This window comes from Emydura macquarii, unplaced genomic scaffold, assembly GCF_026122565.2.
Source record: "Emydura macquarii macquarii isolate MOO-44397 ecotype Brisbane River unplaced genomic scaffold, CSIRO-AGI_Emac_v2 contig_3328, whole genome shotgun sequence".
NCBI classification, from domain to species: Eukaryota; Metazoa; Chordata; order Testudines; family Chelidae; genus Emydura; species Emydura macquarii.
This window is the reverse complement of record NW_027133465.1, coordinates 3,701,329-3,725,178: the sequence shown is the minus strand read 5'-3', so window position 1 is coordinate 3,725,178 and position 23,850 is coordinate 3,701,329. Positions and strand designations below refer to the sequence as shown.

The 23,850-nt window shown below is 38.2% G+C and overlaps 1 protein-coding gene across 1 annotated transcript in view; it reads left to right on the top strand.

The window, feature by feature from the left end:
- Nucleotides 1–23,850, top strand: part of ACER3 (alkaline ceramidase 3) — a 75,380-nt gene that overhangs the window by 6,456 nt on the left and 45,074 nt on the right. Inside the window, exon 2 of the mRNA XM_067533332.1 lies at nucleotides 21,065–21,175. Within this exon, the coding sequence (XP_067389433.1) occupies nucleotides 21,065–21,175 (111 nt within the window). The remainder of the gene's footprint in view (nucleotides 1–21,064; nucleotides 21,176–23,850) is intronic.

Sequence of the window (23,850 nt, the reverse complement as noted above, 5' to 3'; positions counted from 1 at the left end):
GTTCAAAGCAATGTCATCCCTTTTTCTGAATCCCACTAACTTCTCCTGTTGAACCCTACTACTTTTTTGCTCTCTGATCTCATTGGCACAGGATTTCTACATCATACTTAAGAGAAAAAAATTCTTTATCAGTTTTAGACCGGTTTCCTTTCTGTTTTATTGAATGTCCCTTTGAATTATGAGTGGGTCAGTTGGAACGCCCAGTTTATCTTCACTGTGGCATTTGTTTTCATGTATTTCTATCATATCCCCATCTATTTGTTGTCTTTCTAAACTAAACTGTCCCAGTATTTTCAGTCTCTCTCCATATCTCTAATCACTGTCGTTGCCTGTCTTAACACCCTTCTATTTCTGTTCTTTTGAGTTGAGGTGACCAGAACTGTGCACATAGCTCAAAGTGAGGGCATGCCATCCTTTTATATAATGACACTACAATGTTTTCAGTATGTTTTTCCATCTCAGTCTTCGTTAAATGGCAAAAAATTGTATTGACACTGTTAGGGTTGCCTGGTGATAACGTGTCCTTCCGGATTAGAACATAGAATTCAGCAAAACAAACTTCTGAAAACCAGGAAATAGAGTTAAATATACCCCTTCTCAGCTTCTCACCCCATCTCAGCATTGTGTTCTTGAAGCATGTTCAGAGCATGCCTGATCTAAGCTTCCCACCGAGAGGAACCAGGTTTCCCTGGATTCTGGTTCACATGGGGAAAGGCAGGAGGCTCAGATACCCCCAGAAAGGCAAATCCCCCAAATCTGGCTTGCACAAGGGGAAAGAAGGATGGAGTCAGACCCTCATAGATGGACAGGGGCCCCCAGGTTCTGCCACACACACCCATGGCAGAGAGGGAGCAGGGCTCAGACTCCCCCACAAGGGCAGTGATCCCAAATCCCAACTCAGATATGGGGTAGGAAGTGAGGCTCAGATCTCTCTGATAGGAAAGCTCCCTCCAGAACCTACCTCACATGTGGGAGGGCAGGAAAGGATCTGGGATCATATCCTTTAGATGGGTTGGGCACACACATGGACGGAGGATATGGGGCTGACAGGCACCTCTGCCCCTATTCTCTCTGTCTGTCACTCATCCCCATGTTCCCCTTTCCAGTGTTCAACCCTTCCCTAGTCCATATCCTCTCCCCATCACCTGATCCCCCAAACCCTCACCGCTCTTCCACCCCAGTCATCCTTCCAATGAGCATTTGCTTGTATAGTTAAATTTTCTTTTTTTTAAATAGTTGCAGTGCCTTCTGAGTATCCTGCTGTGCTCAGATTATATTTCTCTAAAATAAGAATCCCTCTTTGATACAGGCAGCTTGGTGCAACATACCTGTTTTTTTGCTTCAGATTTCTACCCTGGCTTGGACTTAAGCTCTCTGTGCCCGATGTGAAGCTTGGATTTGACAATGCGACATTCCATCGAAGCCACCCACGTCTTGTGACAAAGGGTCTGTCTACAGAGCAATGAAACGCCTGGAGCTGGGACTTGTCAGTTGACTCAGACTCACAAAGCTATAAAATTGCAGTGTAGGGGCTCGGTCTGGAGTGCAGGCTCTGGGTCTCCAGGAGGGGAGGGGGTCCCAGAGCCGTGTTCCAGCCTGAGCCCAAACATCTACACTGCAATTTTATATTCCTGAAGCCCGAACCTGAGTCTGTTGACATGGGCCAGCCATGGATGTTCTGTTGCACTGTAGACATATCCAAAGAGATCGTTTTCCAGCTAGTTAGCCTTTCTCATTGCAAATGCATCGTGTCATTCCTTTAGTGTATCACGTCTTAACACGTGAGGCTTCTGATATTCTAAACAGAAGCAAAATCCCTTTCAAGTAACTTTCTAGTTTGATTTCGCCCAGAGGTCCGGTGGGTGCCTTGTACTCTGTTGCGGGAACCCACAAGCATTGGACATCCTGGTGCAATTATCTGAGCCTTTGTTTGATTTCTATATGTGAGCAACAAAAGGTTGCTAGAATCTTGCAACTATAAGAAATGCTATATCTCAGGAATGGCCTCAAATTTGGATCACTAACAGAACACTGCACCCCGTAAGGGACAACAAATTTCAAGGCAGTCCAAGTAACAGTGTAGATTTTAGATCACTTAGAAGAGTGGAGATTTAAAGTTAAGACCAAATTTCTGTTTAACTTACTTTATCCTAATGCTTTGTTTGCCTTTTTGACTGCTACTTCACATTGAGCAGATGTGGTTTCTGTGTCCATGATTATGCCCGGTCTCACTTTCTGAGTGCTTAAAGTTAATATAGAACTGACCAACATGTACAAGTAGTTGAAATTATTCTTCCAATTTGCTTTACCTTGCATATGTTAATAGTGAATTGTGGGGGAACCAATAGGTGGGAACAAAGAAGGTAATGTAGTTAGAGCAACAAGCTAGGAAACTGATCTTCATTTCCTCACAGTCTTCTCTAGTTTTGACTTCAGTAATTTTGTCATTGACAGATATTGCCAGCTTACTGTTCATTCTCTTTTCTAGGTCACAAATGAATACATTAAACACCAGCCCTAGCACACAATCTTTTGGCACAACCACTGTTAAACTTTTGCCTAGTTGACAGATAGCTACTTAGCCTTTTTTCTTTTTGTGTCTCATCCCATTCCAATTCATGACACAACTTTACCTTTCACCCCATGACTGCTTAGTTTCTTAACCTCTTTTGAAGGACTGTGTCAGAGGCTCTTGGAAAGTCCAGATATATTAAACAATCAGTTTTCTTCTGTCTGCGGTTGCTGGCATGCTGAAAGGGGTTTGACAAATGGTATGAGCATACACCATTTGTGTTTATCTATTAATATTTGTGTATTTATTCAGTGGCAATAAAATGCTTAAACACTACTTAAAGCACCAAATTACCTCATGTTCAGTACTTCAAATTAAACATTCATAGGGCTGGCATCTGGGCAGCTGCCACTCCAAACGTTAAATCATATAAATGCCACTGTTCTAATTCTGTTGCCTGATAACTAACACCCACAGACCAATGAATGGAATGATCTGAATTTGCACCTTCAGAAAGAATGTAAGAATTTTACACTTATGCAAAATGGGTGAAGTTAAAGGAACATTGCTGACTTAATAATATGTCTGTATAATTCTTTATCTTCTATAGTGACAGGCAATACTAATAATTACTATTACTGAAAGACACAAATTGTCTCCAGTTTGTTTTTTGTGGCTTTCACAGTGTTGTCTGTACTGTCTGTTTTGTTTGTATGAGTCTTTCCCACAGCAAAAGAGATGTGATTAAGTCCTCTCTCTCAATTTCTAATTGATGGTTCTCTTAACTGTGGCAAACATCTTTTGGCAGAAGGTCTTCTCCACACCTTAGTGTCCAAGGAAAGATGGAAGAGAGGTATAAATATAGTCTAATTAATTTTTTATGTCCAACTTCAGAGAATTATCCTCTTTTCCATACTGGAGGCACATTACAATGGGATTTTCATAGCAATGGTTCTGTGGACCTTAACATAAAGAAGAATAGGAAAATGTATATGTATTTACCTGAAAAGTTCCTTTCTTTGAGTAATAAGGTCCGCAGATCTGGCCCACCCTGGAGACAAATTAATCATCCAGAATAGAGATGGAAATTGGCATCCCAGGAAATGGGTGTGTCATTAGGTGGAATTTTACCATGCTCTGCAGTTAGAGAAGTTGTTGTTGCTTAAAGAATATTTAACACAATCTGTAGTATAAGTGGATTTGAATTATCCTGGCAATGGAGTTGCCTGACCTGGAAGGAACCTCCAATGCCTCTGCTGCTACTCATGGCTTTCCTCAGGAACAGCAGATTGAAAACCAAATCAGTCTTGCTAGTTTTTATAGTTCCTCTTCAGAACTGGTAGGCAATAGTAAAAATAACGAGAATCGGGGCAATTTAATTCTGCTGCTGTGTGGGAAAGCAGCAGAGGCAGACATGGGAGTATCTAAATAGTTTATTTATATTGTACAATCTTGTTCCTTTAAAGTGCAGGGCATGTGACTTTGGGGTATGTGGTGGCACAACTATTTTTTGCTAGTTATCTTTGGCCTTAGTGTAGTAGGTATTGGTAAATGTGTCATGCTCTGATTTTTGTTCCTTTTAAGACCTCTCTGAATCCATACTTCCTTCTCTATCCCCATCACTAAAATTTTTGTCCATACCAAGTTAATCTCTTACCTTGACTGTTGTAACCTTCCCTGTCTTCCCATCCATTCACACTCGGCTATAGAAGTTGAACAGCTGTTCCTCCTCTCCTAAAAACATGCCTTTTCCATCACTCACTTTTCCCCCCATCTTTGAATCCTTATGATTCCTCCTGCCTTTCATGTCAAATTCATGTTTCTTGTTCAAACTTCAAAGTCATTTATAATTTGACCCATCTACATCTCTGCTTTCATTGTCCAGCTAGCACCTCCCTCTGTATACACTTGTCTCAAGTCTTTTTGAACACTTCCTTTATATTCGTCTCATGCTCCATTGTCCATGTGTGCCCGCTCTCAATCCTTTTCCTCTTTCAGATCCTCTCTTTAAACTCGCTTCTGCTATGAAACTTACCAAGAACTCATCAGCTATCATGATTATGTACTATGCCAGTGGTTCTCAACCTTTCCGGACCACTGTACCCATTTCAGGAGTCTGATTTTGTCTTGCGTACTCCAAGTTTCACCTCACTTTAAAACTACTTGCTTAACAAAATCAGACATAAAAATACAAAAGTCTCACAGCATACTGGTACTGAAAAATTGTTTACTTTCCAGGGTGGATTGATTTAAATCTTCAAGAGAAAATCATTGATTTAAATCAAGTTTCTCACTGATACCTCTTCACATATTTCTTAAACAGTGGTGCAAATCTGATCATTATATCATGTTAATTCACAACACAATACAGCATTTTACAACATCTAGGAGGGTATACTTTGTGCAATATTTTATATAACTTGATTTTTATTAACTTAGGAAATAGTACATAATACTCATTACCTGTGTCAAGTTGCAGATGTAGCAGCAGTACATTAGGAGTGGTAAGAACTAAATCACACACACAAACACAATAGCATTTACATGTTATTAACCTAAATCTTAAATGTTACATAAATATTTCACATTTGCAATTGCAGCCGTCTCCTGAGTTGCCGGCTGACGGTTGTCCTTTAGCTCTTTTTTTTTTTAATTTTCAAATTTTATTATCTCTAATAGACAAGTCATCACAACATTAAACGTATGCTATCCTTAAAACTTTTACAACTGTTTAAATGGTTCCACTCCAGCCCTGAAATGTATTATGACTGGCATAACTGAGGAGTGATTTTGAGATGCCCAAGCCATGGCAGCAGCATCACCTTCAGAAGTTAGGCATCTACCTTTATATCTAGGGTCGAGAATGTTCGCAAGAAAATGAGGTGGAGTTAGTGTTTGATCCATTCGCTTCTTTATTGCCTGCAGTTGAACTTTCTGGTGAGGTATTTCTTCAATGACTCTTGAAGTGCCTTCCAAATTTCGACAGCATCAGCAGTGCAGCAACAATTTCTCTGAAGTTTGTTTAAGGCTATGGATATAGGCTTCAGTATACTGAGCATTTCCTCTACATTCCTCTTTAATACAATGTTAGATACTTTGGATGAGATACTTCCATCTATTTTATCACGGTTTCTTCACAAAGTTTTATGAGAATAGGCCAGTTCTTAATAAATTGCTCAATACAATCAACAACAGAATTCCATCGAACATCTTGAGGGAGAATTAGTTTGGATCCTTCTGTTCTCTTCAGTGAAGCTGAAGCAAAATGGTTGTTACGGAAGTATTTTCCGATTTCAACAACATTTTCTTTTATTCCTGGAGAAGATGTATATTTACGTCTTTGGCTAAAAGATGCATTAAATGGGCACTGCAGCCATATGTTATCAAGGAGCATCCTTCCGTTTCTTCCTCTGAGTATCTTCTCATCTTTGTCACGTTTGCACCATTGTCTGTGACAAAACTGTGCACGTGACAGTTGAATTTTCGTTAACAGTTTATTACAGCTTTCACTGCCACTTCTTTTAAATATTGTGTTGTGTGGGCATTTCCCGATGTATCATTATTTCTGAAAGATGTGCAACCTCATCTTCTGTTGTCACACAGGCACATATTACTGGATCATTGTGTACATTGCTCAACCCATCAAGGCTTAAACTGGCAAATTTCCCCTCAGTATTTCTTGCACACTGTTCAAGTTCCTTCTCATACACTATATCTAGCAACCTTCCACCAATGTCTGCTCTACCAGGGGGAGTGTAGCCTGGTCGTAAGGATTCAACCATGTCAGTGAAGTGTTTATTGTTAACAATGCGAAAAGGAGAATTTGTGGCATAAATGAACCAAACAATCGTTTCATCTATGGTGTCTTGTTGGTATTTGCTGGTCCTTACTACAAACCCATCCATGGTGGTGGTTTTACTGGATTATTGAAATCTTTTGCTTGCTACTGATACTTTGTTGTCTGAAATATGTTTAGTTGCAGCACTGCTGCTAAATGTACCAACGGATGACTCTGAAGTTCTAGCAACATCCAACGTAGCAAACAGCTTGGGAATTCACTTGTTAAATCACACTTATGCTAAAAGGCCCAGAGAGAGTCTTGAAGAATGATGCATTGCAAAGTGAATTATTTAAGTTACTAACCAGTTGATCCACATTGTTCTTCAGACATATCCACATCTTCATCCACATCATTTTCTCCCAAAAAGCAGTTTTCATTATGATGTTTCATTCTTGCAGCTAGGCCCTGCATCTCTTTCTTGCACTGCTTACTCTTGACACGTTTTCCTCTTTTACCCAGGGAAGGAATTTCTTCACAGTATTCCCAGATAGGGTCTCTCTCTTATGCCCAGAAGCTGTGACAGTTTTTCTGTGGCAAAAGCATGGGGGAGTATAGAAAGCTGTGTGTGTACTGAATAATGTCTTCTCTCTTTCTTTCCACTCCACTCCACTGTTCCTTTCTACTCTGCCTGCGTCCTTTGTCTCTCTCTGTCTTTAAGACAGTGTCTTAACTAACTCCTCTGCCTCGCTTGGCCCAGCTCCACCACCACAAAAGCACAGAACAACAACAATCCTATCCAGCCTGTGTCTTTCTTTGCACATGTGACTTTAGTTTGCTGAGAAACAGAAACTGAAACAGAAACTGAAAGCCCAGAACTTTCAAGAAGCAAGAGCTGCTTGTTAAGCTGGACAGACTAGAGCCATTAATTCGTTTTTCTGAGACTCTAAGTGTAGGTTTAGCATGTTTCTGATGAGATTTAATTGTAACTGTTATTTTTTAAACAAGAGAGAAATTTAGTATTTTATTGATGATTTTAAATAAAATTTAAAAAATCTGATTTTTTTAAAAAAATTTTTATCCACCCCGTTACTTTGTCATTTTAACCATATAATTATAAAATAACTCAATTGGAATATAAATGTGTACTTACATTTCAGTGTATTGTATATTGAGCAATATAAACAAGTCTTTGTCTATATGAAATTTTAGTTTGTACTGACTTCGCTGGTGCTTTTTATGTAGCCTGTTGTAAAACTAGGCAAATATCTAGATGAGTTGATATACCCCCTGGAAGACCTCTTTGTACCTCAAGGGGTATGCGTACACCCAGTTGAGAGCCATTGTACTATACTGTGCTGTATTTTTAATGAAAAAAAAAAACTACACCACTTTAAGTGTAATCCTTCAGCGTACTCTATCACTTCCTTTAAACTGTAAACAGCTTGTGGTGCAGAACTGTGTCTTCCTCTCTTCTGTTGCACAAAGTCCACTTACAATTCTCAGTAAATATCTGTACACATCTGTAACATGGATGTTGCATGGCTTGTACATGGTGCTTTCTCTGTCATTACAGTTGGATGACAAATGTTGGTAGTTGGCTTTCCTTATGTCACATGGGGCCAAAGAAAGGTGTTTTAGATTAGCGGATACCAGCTCATGTTCAAAGGTAGCCAGAAAGAAAGTAAATGTGTTGGGAGAGTGAAGAAAGAGTGAGAAAGAGGAGGTTGTTGGAAGTTGATAGTGGAAGAGAAGCCACAGTGTCCAAAACCAGTGTGGGAGAGGTAGGTATAACTAAAAGTTCTTGCTGACTGTTGTCCTGTTGCTTTGAAGAGGTTGTGAAGAGTTCTGGCAGGGCCGAGTGTGAACTGACAGAGAAATAACTACAAAAAAAGAACTGCTGGGGTGGTAGGTGCACGAGACAGAATAGTTTCCCATGGAAGACTGGGAAGAGTAAGGAAGGCAGCAGTGAAAGAAATCTGCATGGTCCTAGGATTTTCTCCTAAAGGCAGTCAAGCAAAGGAAGAAGTGAATGCAAGTAGAAAGTCAAGGTCGGGGTTGTTGGGCAAAGGAGGGAATCAAATGAGGCAAAAGACTGGAGGTGTGTGTGGGATGAAGGGGATTAAGAACTGCAGAGAAGTCAGATGTTGATGTTCTGTACGTCACAGAAGGATTATGTGATTGAGCAGAAAGCAGGGAGTAAGTGAGTAATATTAACAGATAAAGTGGTGATCAGAGCTAGGGAATTTGGAGATCTGAATTGGAGCAAGGACAGTACTTGAATACAACGTCAAGAGAATGACTAAGGCCTTTCCTAGGTGGGGAAGCTGCTCCGGTTTAACTAAAGGTGTGACTTTTAAAAAAGATTTAGTTCAGCTATTGCTAAATGCTTTGTGTACGTTCTTATTTCGGTTTGGTTTAAACAGAAATCAGAGTATCCCCAGAGGGGTTTATACTAGTTTAACTAAATTGCTTCAAAAACTAATTAAACTTGGGGCTCAACATTCTTGGGTAAACAAGACCTTATTTTGGTCCAAAAGTACAGGCAAGGGTGTTTAGTTTGTCCATGGGCAATTGGAGGAAGGAGAACTAAATAAGAAGAAAATAAAGCTGATTATCCTAATATATTGGTTTAGTCATAGCCATGATATTGAACATCACCCTAAGGCTACTTGTAAATTTAACAATTTGCCCATTTCTTGGCTGTCTTCCTCTTTCTTTCTTAACCTCCAGGTTTCCAGCATTAGCCTACTTCTTGACTTAAGACAGCATTTAAAATAAATTTGAGATCCAGAATTTGTTTCGCTATTAAAGTATAATAAAACACTAAGTGTTCCTGGTAATGATGTAATAATGGAGCTAATATTGCAGAGAAAATTCCAACTTTGCACAATCCCAGCATGATTTATTTAGACTTCTATTGCATTGTTCCAGATGTAAATCAAGCATTTTATTTGCTTTCAGTACACTTCTTGTATTGTCTGGACACGTCAGGACACTTCATTAGAAATGTCACAGTGTTTATGCCTACAATGTTATTGCAAAATCTTCACATACAACTTACAAATGACTTACCTGCGCTATCTCCTCTAAGTTTGGAATGTCCTATGAGTTTGTTAGGCAAAGAATGAATTCCCCAGAGGCAGGATACAGTCCCCATCCCACAAAAGATGTTAATAAGAGCCCTCCTGTAGAGAAGACAGGACCTCATTTCAGCTAATTATAGGAAAGTGTTGTTGTTTGTTGCATTCCGGTCCATTCTGGACATCCTGGATTGGGAATGGAATGCTCCCAATAAGAAGCTGTAACCCTTCCTAATCATCTAGATTTGGCTCTCTCAAAGGATGTCTGAAGATAGAGTCCAACATTTTTAAGATTGTATAAAATACTGTTGTCCCTAAGGACTTGATGAACTGGAAATGGAGACCATATTTGAGAATCGTAGAATGTCCTTGAGGTTCCATGCAGACCTAGATGCATGTGACCTATGTTGTTAGGTGGCTAGAAGAACTAGGTTTGGAAAATGGTGAGTAGTGTGTGTCATCTTCTGTTCAGCCCTGGCAGCTATTTTTATTCTGTGATGTTTCACTGGAACTCTTTCCTGCAGCTCCATTCATCGTGGCCCACCAGACTTCCTGGCTGCAGAATGTGATTGGGTGATCTGTTGTTCAAGGCAGTACTGTTACTCTTTTGAGACTGTCAGGCCCAAATCATAAAATTCTTCAAGGAAGACCATTGTTGAAGATATCTTTGCAGGATCTGTCCTTTCACAAAAAGGACAATGGCAAGTCTGGGTTTTGGGTTCCTACATCTTGTCTTGAAAGCCAGCCAGGGAAAGGGGCATTTTTATAATTTCTATCATGGTAATAGAAAATATTATTGCAATAGAAAATATCATAACCAACAAAAAAAGTCTTAAAGATCTTATGGAAAGACTGATTTTAATTTGCAGGGCATATTTTAAGAGATTGAGCAGGCAATGCATGTTTACGGGCACTAGAAGGGAAAGTTGATGGCAGGAAAAAAAAACAGAGAAAGAAGATCTTGGATGGACAATGTGGTGTCCTGGTTGGATCAAAAGGGCCATTCATCCACAAAGAGAACAAGGATCGTACAGAATAGGCTAACATGATTGCAAACCTCCAGTAATGGAGATGCCACATAAGAAGATTGCAGTAACCAATAAAGGATTGGGTTCCATTGTGCTAAGCCAAGTAACAAAAATTGTAGTAATTACAGTTTACCATCTAGATAATTGTTCACTTCCTTCACCCAGCTTCAGACTAAAAGAAAATCACCAGTGTGATTGGGTGAACTGATATTTAGAAACGAAGGATGGGCCAGTGATTAGGGTGGGACTGTGGAGATCTGGATTCAATTCCTTACTCAACCACAGACATCCTGTATGATCTTAGGTAGGTCTCTGTGTGCCACCGGCCATCTTTAAAACGGGGATAATAGCACATTCCTACTTCATAAGGGGCATTGTGATGATAAATACAGAAAGATTATGAGGTGTTCAGATATTATGGTGATGAGAATCCTGTAAGTACTAAAAACTTTTTTATCTAAAAATATTGTTAAACCAGCAGCAAGTAAATATCAACATCTTGTATTAAACTGCAGTATGAACACACTTATCATATTTATGTGATACATAGAATATCAGTTTCTTATCAAGAAGTGTCTGTAGGTTTAAATTCTGGGCTTGGTATGTGTGGTGTTAAATCGAAAAAAAGGAGTGCATGTGAATCGTTATAGTGCTAGCATAATGCACAGAAGGATGAAAGCAGAGTAGATCGATTTAAATCACCAGGTGGAGAGCTTCAAATTTAATAATAATAATCAATTTTTCCATTTGTACTTCAGTTATTTTCTAAAGAAAGGTGCATTCTTCTTGGTTGATATAACCATTAAAACATGTTGATATATTAAATAGAGCCTTTACGCTAGGGTCTACTCTACACTACGGAGTTAGGTTGATGAAAAGCAGGTTACATTGATCTGAGAGGGGACAATGTAACGATACATTTATTGAAGCAATTATATAACTTACTATTTTCAGATTCTCATGTTAAAAATGGCAAATGATATATTGCTAATATACTAGATAATGAACGTTTTGCTTGTGATGTGTGTCAAGCTATGTTAGGATGGTACCTGTAATTTAACTTTAAACACATAACACCTTATGAAATTTATTTTTATTAAACAAAACAAACAAATGTTTTGACTAAATAAACTTCTTTTATCAAAACACATTTCACATTTACAACTATATGATACATTAAATAGAGGAATTAACTTAGTCAGTGAATTAATTACTTATTTCAGATCCTCCTGGGAAAGTTTCACTTAGGTGTATTTGAAAAATGACTGCAGTGGAAGTTCCTATTTGCCTCTTGAAAATGACATCTCCTAAGTTACTAAGGCTGACCTATTGTGCCATATTTATAAAGCTTGACCTCAAAAGTTAGATGTTTTTCCCCTGATTTTTATTTATAATATAGGAAAGCAGATTTTAACTGAGTTTTTGATAGAGGCTCATGGATCAGCCTATTTATTTTTTTATTTAAATGTTTTTAAAGGTTATAATAAGTTTAGGCCTTAAAGTATTTTGTATTAAATTCAGATTTCATTTTAAACAAGGTTTAATTTTAGAAATAAAAAAAATATAAGTTCAATAAAAAAATCGGATTTACATTTTTAAAAAAAATCTATTTTTATCCATGCTGGATGAAGGTCACAATGTTGGAAGCTAAACAGTAGAATATACTGATTTTATATAATTAGTGTCTTTAATATAGAGTATCACAAAATGTTTTACAGAGAGCTAGATGAAGGTGAGAGTTAAAGTAAGGGATAATTTAATGGTACCCCAAGGCACTTTATGAGCAGTTGAATTACGAGTGCTTTTATAAGACATGCATACCAAAAAGAACCCAGTGCACTGAAAAATACACCCACACTCCTTACAGGTTTGAACTGAGCTCTCTTCTGTATTCTGCATTAGTCAGGAGAGTGGGGAAGCTTTTTCCTCTAACTACCTTCCAGCCTTTTTATTATGTTTGGAGAAGACAAATGTAAAGTCAAATATTATAGGAAATAGTTTTACTTTGATATAAAAACATCAGCTGAATTGGTGTTACAGACCTCAAGTAAGAATGAATTCTGCAACTGGAGTAAAAACGTAAAAGCCCATAAGCCAAAACATATCTCTTGAGATAGCAAATCGGAACAACTCGTAAAATAGCAATGGCATATATTTGGCCATTAGGAATAAAGGCCAAAACCTTGCTGTTATATTTATTCTCTTATTCTGAAAATACCTCTGTCTCTTTTCTCACCTTTTAAGCCACTTGCTAAGTAGTTTAGTTTAGAAGGGAGCATAAATCTTTTTTGCACTAGAGAAATAAAGGTGGGTTGAACAGCCCAGACCTGAAGACAGGTCTTTGTATGTTGTATGCTTACATTTGAGTGACCTAGCAAGTCTTCAGCACTGTGCCAGTGCTGCGTCTGTCAGTGCAAGTTCGGTGTGAGAGGCCCCATACCAGTGCTTTGACATCTTTGAAACAGCTAGCTATTCCTGTCAGATCTGTGACATAGCATGACTTGAATATTAGTGTACTCATCGCATTGGCATGTGTCGTCATTGGTGGTAGAATTGGTGCTGTGTTCATGCCTCATCCTGTTTATCTACCTGCCAGAACTATATTCTTCTCTGCATTTCATCTTCTAGTGTGTTGTCCAGTCTAGTTTTCATTGTTCTAAGTTATGGGGCTTCCACCAGGAGATTCTTGTGTCGTGTAGCAGAGTTCATTTTCTAAATTTACCTTTTCTTAATTTTGGTTAATTGCTTCTAGTTAAAATGCCCCCACATAACAACCCAAAGAATTCCTCTTGCTCATTGATCTTCACATCTTCCAAATATCTGTAGACTATTATATCATTCCATTTTAATTGTTGCTTAGCTCAGATATAGTTACTTAGTTCTTTTAATCTTTCTTAAGAATATCCCTTTAACTCCCGATACTTTCTGTTGCTCTTCTCTGATCTCTCTCCAGTTCTCTTTCCCTATAATAAAGTGCCAAGACATGAATACTGTACTTACCCAATACCGTATAGAGATGGGATATACCTTCGTGCTATATGGTATGTCTTGGATCTTTGTATCATTTCTTGGTTCTCTGCAATGTTTGCCCTCCTAATTTAATACTATTTGTGTATTCCTTTAATTTGCTGTTTACACTTCTTCCTCATTATTATAGCAAGATCTAACACTGGTCCTTATAGTAACCCATTAGTTCTCGCCATTATTTTTATCATTACCTATTTTTACGGCACTTCAATACATTTCCAATGATTGCTTATATTGTTCAGTAAATTTTGTCTGATTTGTTTCCTTCAATATTTTCTCCATTTTCCTACACATAAGAATTACAGGACTGCCATTTGAAAGATTTGTGATATGTTTGAATTACTAAAAGGTGCAGCTGTACTACAAAGTTAAGCAAGAACAGATCTAGTTAATACTGGATAGGAGACCTCCATGGGACATGGAGGGTTCAAGAAGTTAGCTGTTTTTATCCAGCAGGTAAATTCTGTTCCCTCAGTATTACTCCAGTGCTCCAGCCTGATATAACATTGCATTGTATGTCTGGATGACAGTAAAACAAAGGTCCCGAGTACTCATGGTCATTGAAGTTCCTGTGGCACAGTTTGCAAAAGTAGGGAGATTAGTGATGGTATACACTGGCCAGATTCCATTTTGGGCAACTCTGCTGTGCATACTTGAGGTCCTCCTGAAATATCTCCTGGATACAGGACTTCCTGACATATTCTGTATATGTTACTGTGGACTGTTAAATATAAGCTACTCTGTATTTAAAAGTGGCTTGTGGAAAGAAAAAGCTAATTGCTGTGCTGCTTTCCTGGTGATGCGATGGAAAAGAGAACTGCAAAAGATGCAAGTTAATGACTTGAAGTGCTGATTTGCTGTGGGTTCTTTTTCTGAAGAATGTATGAAATGATGCCTGTAGTCCGGTAATTTACTAATGATTTTGGCTTTTCAAGGATTCTGAGCTGTTTACTACTTAGTTTGGTCTAATTGTAAAATATTGCATATGCAGCAGAAATTTGCTGTTTTATTCAAATTTCAATTTCCATATTGGTACTTGGATATCATGGGGATAGGTGCCTTAGAAATTATGCCTGTATTACAATTAAATTGCTATGGATTTTTTTTTTTTTTAAACATTTTATCAAACCCTCTTCAGGTCTCTGGCCTTTTGTATTATATTGAAGCTTCTTGTCCTTACCCTCCAAACCCATGCATAAGCTAGTTCCCACCCTTTTTTTCTTCTTTCTTTATATTTATGCCGTGGCCCCTTCTGTCACCCATGCTACATAATTAACCACCTCTTTTGCTTCCTTTCCCTTCTCTCCCTCTTCTTTTCATTCATTCATCCATCTGGCTCCTTATGCCTGGAAAGAAACCCCTGCCTGATCCAGAGCATCACATGAGGTTTTCTCTAAAAGAGAGGGCTGCACTCATGTCATATATCAAACTTAATCCAGCTTTTAGGCACAAACAAATGTCCACTCTTTCAGATGTGCTTGAATCCATGCCATTCTTCCCACTTTCTTAATAAGCATATTAGACGCCCTGACAATTGTTAACTTGCACTATAGCTCAGACTGGATTGCCAAAAGTTAAAGGTTTGATATAAAAATAAGTACTTAGAACTTTACATATTTTTGAAAGTGACAAGATTAAATCACTGGTGGTCTAATAATAAACAGGCTGAAAGAAGATGCAGGTCTTCACCTTCCATGATGCCTTCTGCCCAATCTTTGATTTCACAATCTCATACATGTATTTTCTTTTCCCATATAGTTATATCAAGACCCACGCAAATGGAACTACATTGACTCTGACTATGCAAAATGCTGTCAGATGAGCAAAGTAAAACTGAATTTTTTTCTTGAATCATTTAAAATAAACTTAGACGTTCCTTGTAAAAATTGTTATAAAATTGGTGTCCCTTTTTAAAGATCTGTTTAAAAAAATATTGCTGCCTTCCTGTCTTTCTTGTTTAAAGTGGTGATATGCTACAGTACAGATTTTTAATGGGAAAAATGTGATGTTTTTATGATCACAAATCTAAACCTAAATAACTTTACCTGTAAAAGTGCCCTTGCTACACTCTCATACACACCCTACTTTACCTTACTGTGCTGTAGTGGAGATAATATAGTCAAAATTGATGGCTTGTCTTAGAGAGGGAGAACATTTTAACAGTTAGAAGGACCCTCATGATTCATAAATCTCTCGTACAATACTGGATAACTTAGAACTGTGTTAGTCACACTGATTGTTCTGCCAAAAGTTTAACGAGGTACTTTTTTAGCTTCTTTTGTACCTTTTCCTCACTGAAAAACCTGCATTTGTTGCAACTTATTGTCACATATTTAGGATATTTTTATTCGATCCTGAGATTTGTTTTGTAGAGATAACTTTCTAATTCACAAGTTAGCTAATTCTGTAGGAATTAAAAGTTTTTAAAATCTGGGTTCTGCAAATTTAGGGGATCCCATTTACTCTACAAAATATTCCAACTAACACTACACTCTATTCCGTGTTGTTCCCATTTATGCCTTTCAATTTCATTTCATGTATGCTCTTCAGGCTCATCTTTAGATTGTCATATCTTTGGCGTGATTGAACCTGTTGTACAGAGTCAGGTGCCGTTATGGTAGTTTATGTATAAATTTGAAGGACTATGAAATTGTTCTGTGACTATACATGCAAAGTAATAAATTTCTCAAATTTTCCATAGATATTTGAATTACCTGTTGTATTTGTTGGATAGTTTGCAGAGATGGTGAAACTATACCCATGGGAGGTATAACTAATAGAGGACTGTGGAATTTATATTTGCATAAATTTGTTTTCATACAGGTACAGTAGTGTACTTTGACTTCCTTGGCAAATAAAATGTCACTTTGGAACAATGCTGTGTATTAAAATAGCCTTGCAAAATTGTCATGAAAATTTGCAAAGCAGGGCATGAAATCTACTTGGCTTCCCTTTACCATGATAATAGATTAAACTAACACTTATCAAGTTAAAAAAAAATTACTCTCCCTGAGTGAATATAATCTTGAAAAAGCTGCTTTTAAAAAATTGGCTGGATTTTTATAATTTGTGTGGCAATAGGGGGACCTGTATTCATGGAAGGCCTTGGAACTCTTGCTGTTCAGATGAGTAAAGCCGCATGGAGTGAGAGTGTGCGTACTAGGTGGCAGGGAAGATGATGCGGTACTCCACAGTCTAACGTGGGACAGTAGGAGAAGCACAAAAGTGCAAAGCTTAAAATATTTTAAATGTGTTCACCTGATGTATGCCAACGACAGTTAGTCAAATAATATGTGATAAAACAATGTGAGAAGTGATATCTAAAATTTGTTAGAATGATGCGACTTCCTCTCACTGCAAATCAGGCTGAGATTTAAGGAGCATACACACTGATAAGACTGTACCAAACAGTTTATATCACCTTCCATCTTATAAATATTTAGAGAATTAAAGCTAAAACTCTTGCCTTAATATACATTGTTCTCATTTCTGTATTCTCATATCAATCTGAAGTTTCCAGCCTTAACAGGGCTCTATTCTGAAACAACTTGCTTTATTAGTTAAGAACAGGTCTTAAGTGTTCCTTTAATTCAGTATTTTTATATTTGACTCTTCTTTTGTGTAGTTCTTAAAATACTTGTAATCATTTCATGCTAATAGTCACCTTTCAAAAATTGTGAGATTTACATGATCTGCAATAACTGCTTTGGGAAATCAGAGTATATAAGAGCCACTGTAGAAAAGTATGAAGACTTAGAATACGGCCATATTCTAACAAAACTTTACTCTGCTTTTTCAGGCTACATAACCCTCTTGCATGGTTTGTGAGAAGGAGAAGGTAATGGCCAAATTAAAATATTTACTATACATTCCATCCCTGAATTCTGTTGACCTACTGCCCACTTTAGAGCTGTGGCAGAAGGTAAAGAATGGGCACTTTTGACATGCTGAGGTCCTGTATCTCTCCTTGTCTGATGGCTGTGCTCCCCCACTACCCCCAAACTAGATATCAAGGAGAGCAATTTAGGCATGCTACGTCTTTTTTTAAAAACAAACAAACAAGAAATCTATCTGGAAGTCCCCCCATCCAGTAGGGAAATGATAATGCCTGAGCAATTAGGTTGCAGCAATTAGGTTGTCAGGAGATGCCATGATCTTATTGAGTCAGTCGCCTACTACCATTCACAAGAAACTGGGTTGCCGTTTGGCAAATTGATGAGGCATGATCAGTGGGAAGGAAAAGCTTGTGAATCCCTTTGGAGGGGGCAGGCCTATCTTCTGTGTAAGGCCAAATTCAGTATTATCTAGCCTGTCTAAAGGGATGCATCTACTGAAATATGACGTAATCTTTTTGACACCAGTCGCTGGCCTGGTGAACCCCAAGGGAAATCAGGAATGAAGACATCCGTTAGGGCAGGCCCTTATCCTGCAATGAGATAGGCATTGAGTGCCTTTGCAAAGCCCTGTTGACTTCAATGGGGTGCCAGGAGTCTGTTTCTGCAGCACTGATTGTAAGATTGGGGCTTTTCTTTGGGGATCACTGACTTGCAACCAGCATAGCTTTGTTTATAACTGGATCAGACCGGTGATCATGCCATTATTAAGCGTGATCATAGAATCATAAAATTATAGAAGATGAGGGTTGGAAGGGATCTCAGGAGATCATCTAATCCAACCCTCTGCTCAAAGCAGGACCAACCTCAACTAAATCTTCCCAGCCAGGGCTTTGTCAAACTGGGCCTTAAAGACCACTAAGGATGGAGATTCCCCACCTCCTTAGGTAATGCATTCCAGTGCTTCACCACCATCCTAGTGAACAAGTTTTTCCTAATATCCAACCTAGACCTTCCCCACTGCAACTTGAGACCATTTCTCCTAGTTCTGTCATCTGCCACCACTGAGAACAGCCTACCTTCATCCTCCCTTGAACCCCGCTTCAGGTAGTTGAAGGCTGCTATCAAATGCCACCACCTCACACACACTCCTCTCTTCTGCAAAATAAACAAGCCTAGTTCCCTCAGTCTCTCCTCATAAGTCTTGTGCTCCATCATCCTAATCATTTTTCCTGCCCTCTGCTGGACTCTCTCCAACTTGTCCACATCCTTCCTGTAGTGGGAGGCCCAAAAGTGCATACAATACTCCAAATGTGGCCTCACCAGTGCTGAATAGAGGGGAATAATCACTACCCTCCATCTGCTGGCAATGCTCCTGCTAATGCAGCCCAATATGCCATTGGCCTTCTTGGCAACCAGAGCACACTGTTGACTCATATCCAGCTTCTTGTCCACTGTAACCCCCACTGTAATCCTTTCCTGCAGAACTGCTGCCTAGCCAGTCGATCCTCAGTCTTTAGCAGTGCATGGGATTCTTCCATCCTAAGTGCAGTACTCTGCATTTGTCCTTGTTGAATGAACCTCATCAGATTTCTTTTGGCCCAATCCTTCAATTTGTCTAGGTCACTCTGTATCCTATCCCTACCCTCGAGGATATCTATCACTCCCCCCATCTTAGTGTCATCTGCAAACTTGCTGGGGGTGCAATCCACTCCATCCTTCAGATCATTAATGAAGGTGTTGAAAAAAATCGGCCCCAGGACCAACCCCTGGGGCACTCCACTTGTGACTGACTGCCAACTAGACATTGAACTGTTGATCATTACCTGTTCAGCCCGATGATCTAGCCAGTTTTCTATCCATCTTATAGTCCATTCATCCAAACCATACTTCTTTAACTTGCTGGCAAGAATACTGTTGGAGACCGTATCAAATGCTTTGCTGAAAGCTAGTAAAGCAACTTGTTAAAGAGGTAATTGCTTCAGATAAGATTTTCATCTGTTTATGAAGAACATCTAAAATGAAAGAATTAATCTAAACTTATCAGCATTTATACTAGTTGTGTTTTCAGGCTTGCTGAGCTTGGACAGTGAAAATAGGTTAGTTGCTTCATTGCTATCTAATTTCACATTCTGGTTCTCATGTGCTGGAATAATGTTGTTGTGTCTTGTGTTTTTGAACTGCAGGGGAGTGTTTCAATATGTGAAGTATAGTTTCTTTGGTAGTGTTCCTTGGAATAAATTGGATTTTAAAAACTTGAGCATAATTTGATTCTTCCCATTTTCTTTTGGCAAGTAGTTTGAGGGGTTAGATATTTGTGTGAGAAGAGTGAGTCCCTTTGGCAGGTGCTATATTGGGATGCTATATTGGTCAAAAAGCCCCAAATTAACTTGCACGTTTCACAAGATATACCTGATTGTTCAAGGTTTTATACAATTTAACTTTTATTGAAGATCCTTGGATAATAAGGTTCTGATATTAGCATAGTATAATATAAAGCATTTCTGGTTTTGGTCTGATGTAATCTTCAAGTGCATGTTTCTCTGTGTTTAATATTGTCAGGTGGTCAGAATCCTGTATTTTTATGCATCAACCTCTTTAAAGAAAAGTATAGATCTGAATTTAATTTGGTAACTACATAATTTCTTCTCTTAAAATCAAGATTAGACAAGGATAAAATGCTGAATTTGCATTCCCTTCAGACCAAGCCTGTTTGCTTAATTTCTACTGCCTTACTTAAGGCTTTACTCACTGTTGTTTTGCACTTTGTGTATTCATTTATACCCATGCAAAGTGGATGTAAAAATATTACCCAATCAGAATGGTAGAGTCATTCTTACAGTCACTCTGCATGGGTGTAAATGACTACACAAAGTGCAAGGAACTGTCTGGAGCCCATGGTATCTGTGCAGGTGCATTACTTTCTGGCTTTGGCATCTGGTATCTTAGATTAATTATAATTATAAAACGTTACACTTATTTTTGGTCTTCTCTTTGTGCTTATCAAATTGCATGTTATGCATATCTGAATACAGCCAAGCTCAGTGTTTAGCCAGATGCCTTCACGTTCTATTCAGCCAAACACCGGAGATCTGTGTTGGTAGCAAAGCTCTTGCGCTCAGATGTCACACATCTGAGCAGTTTGTTTGTTCTGGACCACACAGAGTGTGCTGGTTCTACTGAAATCTGTCTTTAGAAATATCCCTTGGTTAGAAGGAGACTGGTAAAAGTTTTAAACCCTGATGAATTAAGAGTGTTGCTTGCAGTTAGCTTAAATGAATAAATCTGAATATTTTATAGTTGTCTTGAGGGACAGAGGCAGGAGAATGGGGAGAGAAGGAAGGGTTTGTTTGTTAGTAGTTTGTTAGCAACTCCTTAAAATACCAAAATTTCTGCTATTTGAGGATTTATTTATATTTGCTGAAACAATTTCTGATAAAATATGCTTTGTGTTCTACCGAATTAACCATATTTGTCTGCTTCTTTCCCATAAACATTAGCACTATTCAGTATTACTCTTTTGTCTGATGTAGCATTTTAATATTACCTAGGCACATGGAAAGTAGTAAAAAGTTGTTTTTTTTTTTTGTTTTTTATTTAATAAAAAAACACCTTCAAATGAGGTTACCCAGACTATAGCAAAATCAACAGTGGATAAGGTGCTAAAGCAGAAAGAGACCTGGAGAAAAGATGTAGCCTTTTTACTTTAGTACTGTTGAAGTCTTGTTTGAATGAATGTAGCTTTGTTTATTTAAATGCATGTTGCCCAACACTAAATCTCTGCATTGGTTTCTATCCTACAGGGAACACAGTGAGTAACCTGATTTTCCTTCTACCTCCAATCTATGGTGCGATTCAGACCTATAAAGATGGCCTTGAAAAACGATATTTAGCTGCCTATTTATGTCTCACAGGTATGTGTAAAACTTGATTTGCACTTTAATTATACAGAGACTTCAGATGAGCTCTTTATAGTCAAAATCGGAACAATTTTTTTTCTGTTATAATGTCAACCTCCATTCTTATATAATCTATAATATCTTGAGATGATCATTAGTATTGCTTACTCCATATAAATTAAATTAGAATTCACAAAATAACTTTCTGATATGGTGAAATGAGCCCCCTCTGGCCTTGCGTTCTAATCCAGTGTATACATTTTCACAGACTTGTCCCCCTTTTATGCTGATTTGCAGAAGCTATCTTGTGTGGCCCCTGTTTACCACACAGTTTAACACTGTTAATATTTTAATTTGTAACACTTACAAAAGCATAAATAAAACAAGGGGGCAAAGACCTTGGAGGAACTGAGCGAGCACAAGGTTTCCATCTATTTTGTCAGTTTTAGTGCTTATCTTTCACTTGTTCGACCTACATCAGTACAAACACTTCATCACAATCACATTCAAGGCATTCTGCCGGTAGCTAGAGGACACTCTCCTCTTTACAGAGCTTCATAACATTAATCTGTAGACTGGCTTCTAAGAAGTTCAAATAACCATGGTGTTAAAAGCACGGAACCCCCCACCCCCCAAACTTGCGCTAACAGCTCCTTTCTTGCCCCGGGGAATTGAAAGCAATGCTCCTAGTCACTCTATTTCTTACCAATAGGGAGAGAATATATTGCAAGGTGGCCTCAAATTTGGCAGTCCTCTAATACATGATAGTTTGTTTCCTTGTCTGCAGAGGCTCTCTCTCTCTCTCTCCCTGTCTTCAGCATTGGTGATATGGGTTAGGCTAATTAAATTATTTCTAAGGCTATACTTGTACTTCGATTCATATAGAAATGATAAAAGAGCACATCTATGTTCTAGGCATCTTTGACATAACTTAAATAGTAAAATACCTTGTATATAATTGTAACTCTTTTAATATCTGTATGGAGACCTAGTACAGATATCCTGAAGTATGTTAAAGATAAGCTGTAATTATTGTACAAGTATTTAATGTCTGTTGGAGCCACGTGTTCGAACATTTTCCAAACAACGTCCTTTGTTTCATAGTAGTTTTTTGTCTATCCTCAGCCAGAAAAAAGAATTAAAATTAATAATTACTCATATAGGTAATTCACTTCCTTGAGAGAATTCTTCCATTGACCTAGTGCTGTGTACACTGGGGGTTAGGATTGCTTAACTACACCGCTCAAAGGTGTGGATTTTTCATACCCCTGAACAATGTAGTTAAGCTGACTTAATTTTCTAGTGTGTACGAAGCCTAACTATATCTGTAGGAAGGTTTAGAGATGCCAAATATAATTACTTACTTGGAATTTGGCCAGCACACTGAATTTAACACTCTTGCAAAAAGTGCCACAGAATCTTTAAAAAATGGAATTCCTGGCTACTTGTGATCATTGTACTGTATCAAAACATCACCTTCAGCATCACAATACTCCTTAATACTGAGGACCATTGGTTCATTTCTGACTAAGAAGGAAAAATGCCACTAGGTATTGGATCGCAACATTAGTTGTGGAAACTGACAATTTAGAGTTGTTTCCATGAGTGTGGGTATGGCCCCGAAGGACTTGCCATGGGCAGGCAGACAGACAGACAGACCTCAGTTCTACTCCAGAGTCTCGATCATTTGTTTGTTTAAAAAAAAAATCCAAACCTGAGACCTTTAAGCAATACATGGTGTGAGGAACAGGCCAATGCTGGACCTTGAATCTGTCTTAAAGAATCAGATTGCTCAGTTAAAGAATGAAATTGGTGACTGAGAAAATAAACTGAATTTTAAACACAGTAGAAATGTGCTAAAAACTCTGGCACCTTTTCTAAAATCATAACTGAAAGGTAAACCTGAAGTGAAGATGTGCGGAATGTCTCCTCATAAGGAAGTGCCAGAGGAAATGCATTTGCTTGCAACAGCCATTATTTATTACCAGATTTCACTCCTCACACTTCCTTTGTCACAGATGAACAAATACAGATGTAATCCATAAAGGAAACCACCCTTAGTACAAATCCCTTAAGTGAATTGACTTCAGGTACCATGCTTCATTAAAAGGCATGTAACAGAGATCCTGTAGTTGCTTTTGCTTAACAAGTCAGACTTTTTGTTAATGTTCAAAAACAAGCAGCTATGAAGTGAAGATAAGAGCATTATGGTTTGGTTTCAACAAATTAAGATGTTAATACTTAAAGATTTTGCTATTAGTAGGTATCAAAGGCAAACATTGAAAAGACTTTTAAGCTAAAAATATGTAACATGTCGAGAACTCTGGAACATACTGTAACATCCAGAAATCATCCCAGTCCAAATGAGCCAATTTCCTGGGACCTGATGTTTAATCTAATTCTCAAGCATTTAGCTGGTTCTGGGTTTATAGAATCTCCGGAAGTATGTTTGTTTATTTGTTGCCCTGAGATTTTTGCAGCTGGCATCTACTTCCTCTTTGAGCAAAGCCAGTTTGAATTAGAGAATCACCCCTTATTTTACGTGTATGCCAGCATCTAGAATTGATGAGAAAAGGAGAAAGAGAGTTTCTAACCAGTCATTTAAATAAACTCCTTGTTCATATTAGATACAGAGTTTACTGGGGGTATGTCTATACTGACGGCGGCAAATTCGCCACCATCAGATCGAC